At 45.4% G+C, this 14,880-nt stretch overlaps 1 protein-coding gene across 7 annotated transcripts in view; it reads right to left on the bottom strand.

Annotated features, from left to right (window-relative positions):
* Positions 1 to 14,679, bottom strand: part of JADE1 (jade family PHD finger 1) — a 65,887-nt gene extending 51,208 nt beyond the window's left edge. The window contains 1 exon segment of one of the 7 annotated variants that reach the window (NM_001266133.1): positions 14,542 to 14,679. Coding sequence is in view for 2 of the 7 variants with exons in the window: in XM_028847943.2 (XP_028703776.2) it covers positions 13,026 to 13,281 (256 nt within the window). In the remaining 5 variants the exon portion in view is untranslated. 7 annotated transcript variants of the gene reach the window in all.
* Between the last annotated feature and the right edge of the window lie 201 nt (positions 14,680 to 14,880).

The raw sequence follows: 14,880 nt of genomic DNA, 5'->3' as shown, positions 1-14,880 counted from the left end.
AAGTTCTAGAAGGTACTCAATTAAAGACCTCTACATACTTTTATATATCACCCAATGCAATACTATGTATTAAAATAACCTACTGGATGAATGCCTTAGCTCCCGTACTGTTACCTTACGTTCAAATCCACTTTACTGAATTTGAGATGCTTTTACTTTAATATCTAATTGACCTTTAACTGGAATAACTTCTACTGTATTCATTTTTAAATTTATTGATGCTCTTCCATTCTGTCAAATAGCTAAAATCAAATACCTAAAGATACTAAAGAATGTATTTTCAGAAACCAGGTGGTCTTATGTAAAACTAAGTATTTCATGAGCTACTCCTGTTTTTTGTTTGTTTTCTTTTTTTTTTTTTTTTTTTTTTTTTGAGACAGAGTCTCGCTCTGTCACCTAGGCTGAAGTGCAGTGGCTCACTTCAAGCTCCACCTCCCAGGTTCATGCCAGTTTCCTGCCTCAGCCTCCGGAGTAACTGGGACTACAGGCACCTGCCACCACATCCTGGCTAATTTTTTTTTTTTTTTTGTATTTTTAGTAGGGACGGGGTTTCACCATGTTAGCCAGGATGGTCTCAATCTCCTGACCTCATGATCCGCCCGCCTCGGCCTCCCAAAGTGCTGGGATTACAGGTGTGGACACCACGCCCTGCCACTCCTTTCTATTTAAGTTCACATAGTTCAAATTATTTTTAAACACTAGGTACCTAATAAATTGATTCCTAAATTACTGATGATAGAACACTCCCCCAAAAAGATACATTACATTCTTAATAGGTCACTTTTGTCTTCTATGGAATATACAGTTCTAAATACCCAAATATAATGACCTATAACTTAACAATAAAATCTGTCCACCTGTCCCTAAATGAATGTGAAGGAAACCCAGCTGGTTTCTTACCTCAGTTTTTAAAGTAAACGTTAATCGCCTAAATATCAAGTTTTCAAATTGGCAACATTATCTAATTCATATGCTCACAGAATCTAAAAATACTACTATGACTATAACTCAAACCCAGATTCTCAATTTAACTAAAGGGTTATATCCAGTCAAAAAAAAGTCATAGATTTAACTGACAAATAGCTTAAATCGTAAGCATTAATGTTTTAATCTTGTCTAAATATCTCAAGCAAAAAAAAAGTGCTCTTTATAACGTCATACATCACTTATTTAAGGAAAATGCTGGCCCAAGCTAATACAGAACCTCTGGAAAGAGGTAAAACTTACAAATATTCAGATGACAAGTTTACATTAGCAATAAATAGCCACCTCCTCCAAAAGGAAAAAATTATGATAACTGACCAGATAATAAATAACTATAATATTTACTCTTAGGAGCATTACTCATAAAGCCCATGTACTATAATACATTAGTTCACTGTAAATTCTTTAAGTTATTTTTGAACTCAGATTTAAAAATCAAGAAAGCATTTTTCAAGACTTTAAGGAATTTATAAATTTGAGTGGTTCTGAATGAATCACAAGCAGCTCTCATTTGCCAATTTATAAATAATCCAATCACAGCTTATGAGCTCTAAGACAATCTATTAAACCCCTTCCAGGACTCTGTAATTGCTGACTCAATTAAGAGTCAGCAACTGAATAAGAGCAGCTATGACAAAACATTCCTATCATTTGTACTTGGAATGTATTTTTTTAACTTCCCTTGACATGGGAGTAAATGAAATCACAACCAAACAAAAAAGGCAGTCAGTCACCATGGTCTCCAATCTTGAGCTTTTATCCCTATTTCCATCTACTCAGAATTCTTTTCTGTTACATCTAAATGCTCAGATGTGGAAAGATGCCCAAGACATATTAGGAGAGAAAAACAGGCAAACTGCAGGGAAAAAACCCAAAATACAAAGCCATTTATATATAACAGGAGGAGAGAAAATACCTACAGCAATAGATTGTATATTCACAGAACATTTCTGCAAGAACATAAATGTTCATAGTGGTTATCTCTGAGAAATGTGACCAAAGGGTTCCAAGACAGACTGAGTTGGGAACTTTTCCTTCTCTTCATGATCTTTAATATGATTTTAACTTTTCACCATGATTGTGTACTAGACTTATAATAGTAAAGATTTTTTTTTTTTTTTTTTGAGAGACAGTCTCGCTCTGTTGCCCAGGCTGGATTGCAGCGGTGTGATCTCTGCTCAGTGCAACCCCAGCCTCCCGGATTCAAGCGATTCTCCTGCCTCAGCTTCCCAAGTAGCTGGGACTACAGGCGCAGGCCATCATGCCTAGCCAATAGTAAAGACTTCTTTCTTCCCTGCTCCTCACTATATAAAAGACCCTGGAAGCACAACTTCTTGCCCCAATGCAAAGCACCAGCCTATAACGAGCAACCATCAATAAACTATGTATATGCCACCTCTTTCCTGAGATGCAGTAGCAAAGACTTGTCTTGCTTTAAAAGAATATCTGGTGCAAAGGTGCAGAAGAAAAAAAAGAGAAAAGGTAATAATGCCATAAAATGCTATTATCCCCTATTTGCTTGATTAGGTCATCCCATACTTCAAAAGCTCAAGTTTTTGAAACAGGTAAAAACAGCCAACATTAGTAGGAGGTCACTTAAAATATACGCAATAATAATAGAAAAAAACTAACCCAGACAGGAAAATTAGGGTTTAAGCTATCTTTAAAGAACAAACACAGGCCGGGCGTGGTGGCTCATGCCTATAATCCCAGCACTTTGGGAGGCCGAGGCAGGCCAGATCACCTGAGGTCAGGAGTTCGAGACCAGCCTGGCCAACATGGTGAAACCCTGTCTCTACTACAAATTCAAAAATTAGCCGGGCCTGGTGGCGGGTGCCTGTAATCAGGTTGGTCGTCTCAAACCTAGCAGCTACTTGAGGCAGGAGAATCGCTTGAACCCGGGAGGCGGAGGTTGCAGAAAGCCGAGATCGTGCCACTGTACTCCAGCCTGGACAAAAAGAGTAAGACTCCATCTCAAAAAAAAAAAAAAAGAATCCATTTCAACTCCTTATCCATTTCCACAGTAGTACTACTTTGGAAAAAATAAAAATAAAAAAGGCTACGTTCAAGAGGTAGCTGGCAAATACGCCATTCCTTCCACCTATGGCAGGCATGGTTGATAAATTAGGCCATTCTTTCCACACTCCCAGGCATATATCTTCAGGATCCTTCTTAATGCAGTGCTACCACCCAGAGAAATAAAGCCCATTTGCCCTATATGTCTTATTCCTGGTCTCAGTTTTCTGACAATTTATCAGGGAGAGCTAGAGTCAGATTAATCTCTTCAGAATATATAAAAATGAAATGTTTATTTTTTAAAGCATTTCACTGAAATCAGGAGTTTGTGTTCCATTCTGCCTTGGGGGTCTCTGAACCAGGTACTAATTTCTATAATACAAACATACACACCCAAATCTTCATGTCAAACTCTAAAAGCTCTAATCATTAGACACTTTAGGAAAACCAAGTGCTTCTGAATGAACGAAGGTAAGAGTAAGCATGAGAAAGGATTCTGCAACCCATTATTCCATCCTTGGTGGAATAAGCCAATAAATGCTAAATGTCTACAGGGTAATTTTAAAAGATTTTTAAATGCTCAAACCAGATGCTCTTATACAGGATATACAAAGCAGCTTCTGCAGAAACCAGACTCAACCAGCTAATGACAATTACACTGTGCACAGATTGAAATGCAGCTGTTTTTCAGGAACTTTGTTCCTTGATTATACCCGGTTGTCAGAAACTATCAGTTACCACTAACAATGTTAAGTCACCAAAAATTTTTAAAGTACTGTTTTTAAAAAAAAAAAGAGAGAGACTCCCAATGTTGTATATTTGAAGATCTAGATGACACACTTGACAAAAACAGCATTTATACAATCATCCAAGTTACATATGAAAACAAACATTTCATCACAATTGTATAAGCCTTGTTATTATGATCATGGAAACCTAAGATGGTCTCTGGTCTCAAACCTAGCAGCAAGGTCTAGAAAGCACTCTCTGAGGCTGAAGTCTCACAATGTAGACTGTGTCTACAAGAAATCTTCCCAAAAGAAACCCATAATATCATAAATAACTGTAGACCTAGAAAGGATTTCAAAAACAATGTAAAATAATTTAATCCACCATTCCTACTTTTAAAGAGGAGTACATGGAATTCTGGATGTTTATCAACTTGCACAAACACACATAAGTAGATCCAGTGCAAAGGTAGTAGCAGAACCAAAGACCAGTTCCCCAGGTGGGAGGGCAGGCCAGCCACCTCCTCCCAGATTCCTGGACCATGGGCTTCTTCCTCCTGGATGTACACTGGGATTTAAAAAGAGGTCATGTGAATGATTAAGGCCATGATATGTTATCAGGGAGCAAAAACTGAAAATGTAACCAATGAACAATAGTCTGTTAACTTGGAAACTGAAACACAAATTCATGGCAAGATGGTCACAAATGCCATTCATTTTGCCTAGTGGAACACACAAAAGGTAAAGCTGGAAGACGAATGTGTCAGCAGTTCCTTAAACACTACCACAGGAGAATGAGTTCTCCCGGAGTGGCAGGCATTAACTTCTGATTGGTGTGACACATACACCCTACTTGACATTATCTCCCTCTGTAGCAGAACCCAATCTTACAATACATATCCTCTTACACAGGGCTTCTTAGCTTGACCCCCCTGGAGGGTGTGAGAGATGACCAAGGTATTTGTTCTTACACATTTTATCCTAAAAAGGGATCTAGGATCAGAATCCCAGCTACTCTGGAAGCTAAGACAGGACAACTGCCTGAGACCAGGAGGTTGTTGAGCTGTGATCATGTCACTGCACTACAGCCTGAGCAACAGAGAGACCCTGTCCCAGAGAAGGAAAAAAAAAAAAAAAAAAAAAACCTGCCATTGCACTCTGGCCTGGGCAAGAAGAGCGAAAAAACAAAAACAACCCAGAGCCCTCAGCACAGCCAACTACCTCCAAACAAACTTCTAATTTCAACTTGTATTATCAGGTTCCTAGAAGGGAGTTCAGCCACCGGCAGAAACAATCAAGTAGCTGCTGTGTCTTACTATAAATCTGGGGAGGCCAGGGAGTGATGGCCAAAGTGGGCAGAATCTTTGAGCTCAGGAGTTCGAGAACAGACAAAAAAACATAGCAAACCCCATGTCAACAAAAAATACAAAAAACTAGCCAGGCCTGGTGGGGGATGCCTGCAGTCCCAGCTACTCGGGAGGCTGAGTGGAAGGATCAAGTGAGCCCTGGAATTCACACCACTGCACTCCAGCCTGGACAACAGGGTGAGACCCTGTCTCAAATCAATCAACCAACCAACCAATCAGGGGTCAACAGCCTGTTTCTGTATGGTTTTTAAGCTAAGAGTGATTTTCACATATTTAAATGGTTGAGGGTAGACAGCCAAAGAACATTTCATGACATATGAAGTTTATAAAAATTTTACATTTCTATATCCATAAATATCACGGTCACATTCATTTTGCCCATGGTTGCTCTGGCACAGCTGCAGACTTGTGACAGACCGTATGACCCACAAAACCTAAAATATTGACTACCTGGCTCTTTACAGAGAAAGTCAACTGATCTCTCCTATAAATCAACAGATCAGTAGTATGATGTTTCTAAACCACCATTATGTGTGTTTAGTTCAATGTGAATCAATTACCAGGTGCTGGACAAGCACCCGAAAGCTTACAAAATTAAGGATCAGACACAATCACTCCTTAAGAAATCCCTAACTATGGCCAGGCACGGTGGCTCACGCTTCTAATCCCAGCACTTGGGGAGGCTGAGGAGGGTGCATCACCTGAGGTCAAGAGTTCGAGAGCAGCCTGGCCAACGTGGTGAAACCCCATCTCTACTAAAAATATATAAATTAGCTGGGCGTGGTGGCACGCGCCTGTAATCCCAGCTACTCGGGAGGCTGAGGCAGGAGAACTGCTTGAACCCAGGAGACAGAGGTTGCAGTGAGCCCAGATCGTGCCACTACACTCCACCCTGGGTGACAGAGCGAGACTCTATCTCAAAAAAAAAAAAAAAAAAAAATTCCCCCCTACTTAGAGCAGGCAATAATCAAAAGGAGGGCATTGAGGGGACCTCTAAGCAACTTAAATAAAGGCCACAGTAAAACCTGTGGGTTTTTCTCAAAAGAAAACCCCTGAGGCTTCTACTTGGGGCTAGTGTACACAAGTTTTAAAAACTTCTAACAAGCTTCTTATTTTTCAAGTTAATGACCAATAAGCAGAAAAATCACTGTTCTCAACAGACATTTTAACTACAATACATGGTAACAGTGGCAGTAAAAGGATCACAGAGAAATCATAAAAAGTTGTCACCAGAATTTAAACACTTAAACTAGAATCCAAGGATGTGCTTAAGGGAACACTCATGTTTTCTGGGGGAGAGAATCCATGGCTTTCAGTTTCAAGTGTCCCCAACTTAAAAAGTTACAAATCATCAACACACAGCCTCTGTATGTTAAGTGCATCATTACATTTCCACACAGAAATAACTGATACTCATAAAGATGACAGAGTAATCAATAAAAATTTTAAATTGCATTTAGTGTACTTTGTGCTAAACTAAAGCAAGTCATGACGTTCAACTTCAAGCAACTTGCTAATAACATTGCTATTTCTTGTTCCTTACCCTAGTGTAAGTGAAAAAAAAAAAAAAGAAAAAAAGATTATTTTATTCCTCAGTGTGGACCCACACCGCTGAACTCTTCCGTTAAAGTAAGTGCTTATAAACTCTCATGGAAAATGCCATGAATTCTCAAATTAATAAAATCTCCTGCACAGGAGACACTAAATGATCAATAGTTTAAAATACTACCACCAGCCACACTGGTGCACACCTGTAATCCCAGCCACTCAGGAGGCCAGGGTGGGAGGACTCAGTTCAGGAGTTCAAGACGAGCCTGGGCAACCTGAGCAACACAGTGAAACCTCATCTCTCTAACAAAAAATATAGATAGGCCGGGCACGGTGGCTCACGCCTGTAATCCCAGCACTTTGGGAGGCCGAGGAGGGCGGATCACAAGGTCAGGAGATCCAGGAGATCGAGACCACGGTGAAATCCCATCTCTACTAAAAATACAAAAAATTAGCCGGGCGCGGTTGCCTGTAGTCCCAGCTACTCGGGAGGCTGAGGCAGGAGAATGGTGGGAACCCGGGAGGCGGAGCTTGCAGTGAGCTGAGATCGCGCCACTGCCCTCCAGCCAAGGGGACAGAGTGAGACTCCGTCTCAAAAAATATATATATATAGAGAGAGAGAGAGAGAGAGAGAGACAGACAGACAAACAGACGCAAATTGTGAGCACTTTCGAATAGAAAACTGGCCAGGCACACTGGCTCACGCCTGTAATCTCAGCACTTTGGGAGGCCGAGATAGGTGGATCACTTGAGGTGGGGAGATCGAGATCAGCCTGGCCAACATGGTGAAACCCCGTCTCTACTAAAAATACAAAAATTAGCCAGGCACGGTGGCATGCGCCTGTGATCCCAGCTACTCCGGAGGCTGACTCATGAGAATCACTTGAACCCACTGCAGTGAGCCGAGATCCCACCACTGCACTCCACCCTGGGTGACAGAGTGAGAACCTGTCTCAAAAAAAAAAAAGAGAGAGAGAAAACTGTAGTTTACTTCCCTCAGCAAATAAGTCCAAAAGAATCTAAGGTTTTAAAAATTAACTTTCTTCGGCCGGGCATGGTGGCTCACGCCTGTAATCCCAGCACTTTGGAAGGCCGAGGCGGGCGGATCACACGGTCAGGAGATCAAGACCACGGTGAAACCCAGTCTCTACTAAAAAATACAAAAAATTAGCCAGGCGCGGTGGCGGGTGCCTGTAGTCCCAGCTACACAGGAGGCTGAGGCAGGAGAATGGTGTGAACGCGGGAGGCGGAGCTTGCAGTGAGCCAAGACTGCAGGACCGCACTCCAGCCTGGGCGACAGAGAAAGACTCCTCTCAAAAAAAAAAAAAAAAAAAAAATTAACTTTCTTCAATTGCTCTCTATCACATTATGTCTCACCTCTACCCGAAGAACCAAAGGCAAAAAGTAAATACTGAATTTGTTTTAGAGTAACCAAAATTTGGTCACTGAACATTTATTGTGTGCACATCGTATACTATGGATCTAGGAGATTAAACGTAAAAACACATGGCCCCTTTCCTAATGATAAAGGCTTTCCATTCCAAGTCTGGTAATCTTTATGTTTGTGCTTTGAGGTGAGGAAAGGATCCTTAATAAATCATTCAAGTCCTGCGCTAGGAAAGGTCCCATTATAGCCAAAGCTTAGCATCAGTTTCTTCCATTCTATTCCATGACACCCGGCCTTAAACTTACAAATTGTTACTCCTATGTGTAATTAAAAAAGGCCCTCCGGCCGGGCGCGGTGGCTCAAGCCTGTAATCCCAGCACTTTGGGAGGCCGAGGCAGGCGGATCACAAGGTCGGGACATCGAGACCATCTTGGCTAACACGGTGAAACCCCGTCTCTACTAAAAATACAAAAAAATTAGCCAGGTGTGGTGGCGGGTGCCTGTAGTCCCAGCTACTCGGGAGGCTGAGGCAGGAGAATGGTGTAAACCCGGGAGGCGGCGCTTGCAGTGAGCTGAGATAGCGCCACTGCACTCCAGCCTGGATGACAGAGCAAGACACTGTTTCAAAAAAAAAAAATAGGCCCTCCAAGGTCATTTTCTTGCATTTATTAGGAGCGCAGAGTAACTTGCTTCATCAGGGCTACGAACTGCAAAAAAAGAAAAAATCAAAATAATGCATACACGCTCATGATCACAAACCGAAGTTTTCATATGAGAAATACACTAGACAAAGGACAATAGACTCAATTAAATCTCAACTTTCTGAGATATTACATTCCACAAAGATAAAAAGAACAAACATAGTAATTGTCCAGATTGTAAACACACGGTCATATAAAGTGCTGTAAGGACTTGAAAATGGAGACAACAGATTTAAGACTTTTAAGGAAACAACTTACCTGTCTCAGGAATTAAAATACTTTCCTAATTAAGATTGCTGATACCTTCTAAGAAACCAGAAACTCCAAGCAAACCCACCCTTCATGTTTTAAAAAAAAAAAAAAAAAAGGTATTGTTGAATATGGTGCCAATTCTCGTACAAATTAAAGGCTTTACAAGAGAGGAAATAAGTTTAAACGTGACGTAACTTTCACTGTTTTAACAATCAAGCTAAACCTCTTAATGCCAACCCAAATAAAAAGCAAGGTGTGTTTGCTAATATGTCATATTTCCCTCCACAAGATATCTGTTTAATAAACCTCATGGGAAAACCAGTTTTATAATACAAAGTCTGACAGACCATTAACTGTAATGCTGTAACAGGTGCCCCATAATACTAAATGACAGGGAAGAGCTTCACAAACAAGAAAGTAAAGAAGCAAGCAGAACTGTGACAGATTCCTGTGCCTCCTCTTCACTCTGACCAAACCCTAAAGAGACAGGATGTAATCCGTGTTTGATATCCTGATGTTTACTGTTCCAACTACCTCAGTACTGAAACACAAACATCTGAGAAATCTTTTTCCAACAAGTCTGTGGAAAATAACATCAAGTAAGCAAATTTCCTTATTTTTCTAACAGATGATCTCCAAATCTAAGATTTCCAAATTACAATAAATACCATTTTGACTTCCTGCTTTTTTAAAATCCAGGCAACTTTATTCCCAAAGGTTTGCCTCCTCAGTGTCAGATATTCTGTCAAAAAGTTACTTAAGGGAATCGACTTAAGGCAAACAACCAAATGCAATAAATGGTCCTTTATTAAGCAGTGGTTTAGACAAAGCTTCTCTATTACATTCCGGGGCTAAATGGGGAAATCTGGACACATCACAGTAATAGATGATATTAAAACTAACCAAGCTAGCTGACAGGAAAAAAAAAAAGGTCCTCACAGTGGGGTGCGGTGGCTCACACCTGTAATCCCAGCACTTTGGGAGGCTGAGGCGGGTGGATCACCTAAGGTCAGGAGTTGCAAACCAGCCTGGCAAACATGGTGAAATCCCGTCTCTACTAAAAATACAAAAAATTAGCTGGGCGTGGTAGCAGGAGCTTGTAATCTCAGCTACTCAGGAGGCTGAGGCAGGAGAATCGCTGGAACCTGGGAGGCACAGGTTGCAGTGACCCGAGATCGCACCATTGCACTCCAGCCTGGGCAACAAGGGTGAATCGCCTCAAAAAAAAAAAAAAAAAGTCCTTACAGATGGTATGTACATGCATCTCCTTTTTATTAAAACACACATGTATATATATAGAAAATTATCTGAAAAGTAATACAGTAGTCATCTATGGATAGTAGCAATTTTTTATATTTGTTTCCTTGTATTTTCTAATTTTCAAAAACGTACATGTAACACTACTTGTGTAATAACTTTTTAATTAACAGCTCCTTAAAGTCAAAAATCAGTATCGATCACGTGCAATGTGAGATGCAATGGAAGTCTGCTTTTACTCTCACCTAGTCCTCCAAGTTCGCTTTTTAGGTCATCTTTCTTCCCCAACTCCCTAGGCTAAGCAACAAAACACTTTCCTTAAACTCCAATATGTTTTCTCCCTCTAGTTTCACCCAGACACACTTATTTTTCATTGTTGTCACTGTATAGCTACTCTTTCAACCTTGATAACTAATATAAGTAAAGCACTGGTTTACAGGCAGAAGAAAACCGGTCAAGTGAAGCGGGGAGAACTAAGAAGGTGTGTTTTGTTTCCTTTTAAATGAACACATATGTTAAAGTACATGTGCAACCAACCCAACTTTTACTAGAAAGCAGTCTGTAGTCTTAAAGATAGAATCAAGTTCAAGTCCTACCTTACTTTCAGACACTCCCATTATCTCTGCTAAATAGGGACGAAAGGAAATAGGAGGAAACCTAACACTTAAACAGCTTAAAATTACATTTATTCTACACATTAAAATGAAAACGCCAAGTAAAAGACACTTACAAAAGTATGCAAACTTTGAGGAAAACAGCAAAATACCAAGAAGAAAGCCATCTGATTTAAAAGTGACCGTAAGTAAATGAGACTAAGATCTTTGGGACAAAAGGACAATAAAAATTCTGGGTTGCATGTACTTGCTAGAGTGTTACTCACAGAACATCCCATTTAACTCCTCCCACATATGTTGCCCACCTACAACAAATTACTACATCAAAAGTGTTGAGTCAATGTAAGTATGGGCATAATGAATGCTTCCTTTCTCCACCTATAAATGATTAAATCTTGATCAGTTGTGATTTGATCAAAATGCTACTTACTATAAAATCTCTAACCACTGGTGAGTCACTACCTAAATCAGCTTTCAGGGAAATAATTTCTATCTTAAAACTAGTTCATTAGCTTTGAAAGGTATTAGCCTTGAGCTACAAGTAGCAAGAGAGCCATGGCGGGTATTATAAAAAGGAAAAATAGTTCACCTAATAAAAACCTTTGGGAAAGAACCCCCTAAGCATTCCCATTAATGGAAACCTCAGATCCTCTTCTACTTTCCTAAAAACGTAGCTGTCTTAGGTCATTCACTGCAGCTGTCATTTTACAAAAGAAAATTTAAATTCCCTCTTGGCCGGGGCAAATAGAGGGCGACAGCCCCTTGCCCCGGCCGAGGCTAGGCAGGGCGCCGGCCTTCTCGTTACTAGAAGGCAAGCTAAAGCTCCTTTTAAACGGTCTCCGGAAGACGACGCATTCCTAACGGGTTTCGAAGGCATGTTTAAATCGCCCGCTTTTTTGTTTGCTCTCAGCATTCACCGGCGCCGGGACTGAGGCCGCCCCCGCCCGCTTGGGGTGGGAAACCTGGGGCCAGCACTGCCTGGGGCGGCGGGGGGGAGACCGGGGGCGGGGTGAGACCCGGGACGCGCCGAGCCGGGGTTGAGGACTCGAGGATGAAGAGCTCCCGTGGGAGGGTGGCGGAGTGCGGGGGGAGGTGAGAAGGCTGAGGATCCCAGCAAGGGGGGCACCCCGGGGTTGGGGGGGAACTGGGACGCCGCCCCGCAGCGGCGAACACTCCGCGCGGCTCCCGCCGCCCGCCAGGGAATACGCAGGGCCGCGGCTCCGCGCGGCGCCGCCCCCTCCCTCTCTCCCAATCCTCCTCCTCCTCCTCCTCCCGAGGCGACAGAAACAACAGCGCGGGAGGAGGGGAAAGTAACTCCCGGCACCTCCGCCGGAATTAGCCCCGGTGCAGTGATGACACCTTCTCGTGGCGCAACCAAGCCCCGCTCCCTCCGCAGCGGCGTCCCCGCCGCCGCCGCCCTCTCCATTTGAAAGTGGCCACCCCCCGCCGCCGCAGCTCCTCCCGCCCCGCCGCCGCCAGCTGCACCAATCCGCTCGGCCCCAGTTGCAAATCAAACGCTCCCTCGCGTCCAGAAACCACTTGCGCCGCTGGAAACGGCCGCGCCGTCCCCCTCCCCGAGTCCCTCCGGGGCGGCACCTTCGGTCTGGGGCGGATGCGCCGGCGAGAAACGGTTTTAAGATGGGAGCGGCGGCGGCGGCGGCGAGAAGCTCCGAGCGGGCTCGGCTCCCGCTCCCGCTCCCGCCCCCAGACAGTTCTGGAAACTGTGTATCACCTCTGTCACAGGAAGCCATCCGGCGAGGAAGGCGGCGCGGAACCAACAAACAAACGCCTGCGGCCGCCCGCCGGAACCGGCGCGGGGACCGCGTCGGGCTTAGGGCCGTTCCCGGGGCGGGGGCGCGGCGGCCACCCCCGCGCCGCGGGCTTTGTGCGGGGCGGGTGCGGCGGGCCGGGCGTCCCCGCCCCCGCAATCCCCCACCCCGGCCCGGGCGGCGCAGCTGGGACCGTTAGGTGACGCTCCGGCAGCGACGGAGAAGCAGCGCCTCGGCCGCCGCCCGCCCCCATTTCCACACTGGGCCGCCTCTCCTCAAACGCCAGAGGCGGGCTACAAAAGTTGGCCCCGGGGCCACCCAGCACCTGCCCACGTGCCGCGGAGGCTCGCTCCCGGGTCTTCCCCGGTTCCCTCCCCCCGCCGCCCTCCGCCGCTAGGTCACCTATTACCGGTGGGAGGGGAGAGAGGCTGCTATTTAAACGCCCGCGGAAGTTGAGGCACCCCCACTGGCGGGTGCCGTGCACCTGCCTCCCGCCGCCGCGCTCCGCCACTTTGAGCAGCAGCCGCGTCCTCAGCCCCGCCTCCTGCCCGAAGGCGGGCGGGGGGGAGCGGGAAGGAGGTGGAAGGGATCGAATTTCTCCAGCAAATGGGACCGTTCCGACAGGATTCGGTTCCCCGGTCAACATTCCACATTCCATCCCTCTCCCGCATTTGCAAGCCAATGCCGAGCAACCCGGAAAGCCTGCTGGCTACCGAACAACAGCCCCCAACTCGCAAACACAGACTCACAGGCACAAGACACGTGCACTGAAGGGCTCTGCAACTTGCAGTCCCGGGGTACACACTACACGTTCATTTAAGGAAGCAAGGAGACCAAGAGACCCCACCCCCACAATTTGCAGATGGTGCCAAAGGTTGCAATTTGCAATCCCCTTTAAGTTCATGATTAATCGGTACTTTGCTCTACCAACCGCCAACCCCTACCCCATTTCATCGATGAAGGGGTTTTACACTTTACAAGCTGTCGCGCTGTAAGTAAAAGATCTGACCACTGGAAGCCCAATTCGGAAGAATTGCCAAGCTGTCCCTCCACCCCCGCCCCCCACCCCCCTCTCACTGCCCTTGAATTGATGCAATGAATATTTTGGACATGTGGCGACGCGGTGACAAGAGCCAGGGCTGCGGCCACCACACACAAATGTACCTACACACACCTATGTTTGGACAAATACAGTCCCACCACACACACGGTCTCACACACTCTGGATTCATATATGTACGCGAACCTGCGTTCTGCCATTGCCATCTGTCTACCAAGTTGCTACTATGCTTTCCACTTTCATGCAGCCTAATGCACTTTGGCTTTCTATTAAAAAAAAAAAAAAACCTATAAACTAAAAGCAACTTAAACTGGGCTTCTGCTCCTAAACGCGTTTAATTGATGATTCACCTGAAAACCGCATGTTCTTCGCAAATCCAAAAGAAGAAACAGCTCTAAGTCTTCAGCCCCCCAAATTTGAAAAAAAAAATCATAATAAAACTTACTGATCCAACATAGATCAATTCTCAGGATCCAAAAATCATCCTCTCCTCCTCCTCCTCTGGCCCCCGCCCCGGCAATGCCCAAGTTACTGGTGGGATAGTAACGCTGCGCTCAGCGGCTGCCTCCCTCCCTCCTAGCTACATATCGAGAACCCAATCTTTTGGCGCCATATTAATGACGTACTATATTATTTCCACTAGGCAGCGACCTTCGGCATTAAATTACTCCCGAGAACTCCCGAGCAAAGCAACAAAACCATCAAATATGGCTGAGCCTCTCGGCTCGTCCTGCAGCCGCCGCCGCCGCCGCCGCCGCCGCCGTCGCCGCCGCGGGACCGGGACGCGCACACGGACCCACGCGCGGACACACGCGCGGCGAGCCCACCCCGCGCGCCCCCCGCGGCCCGCGCGCGTACCTGCTGCGGAGGGGTTCGGCCGAGGCGCTGGGCTGGGCGCCGCTCGCTCGCTCGGAGCTGCATGAGTTCGGGCCGCGGCGGGCGAGCGGGCGGGGAGCCGGGCGGGCCCGTGCTCTAGCCGGCGCGCACACACCCGGCACTCGCGCACGGAGGCACTCTCGGTCTGGTTTGGCTTGTTATGGAGGAAGGACTGTGTGAATCAAACTCATTTCTGGGTCACTGCTGCCACAGGGGGGAGCACTTTAATCCCTTGCCAAAACGAGAGGGTGGGGACGGGAGGGCGGAGGGAGCATGCGGGGAGCCCGCGACTTGGGGGGCTCGGTCCCTCGTTAACTCTTC

The sequence above is a fragment of the Macaca mulatta genome, chromosome 5, assembly GCF_049350105.2.
Source record: "Macaca mulatta isolate MMU2019108-1 chromosome 5, T2T-MMU8v2.0, whole genome shotgun sequence".
NCBI lineage: Eukaryota > Metazoa > Chordata > Mammalia > Primates > Cercopithecidae > Macaca > Macaca mulatta.
This window is presented reverse-complemented; position numbering and strand designations above follow the sequence as displayed.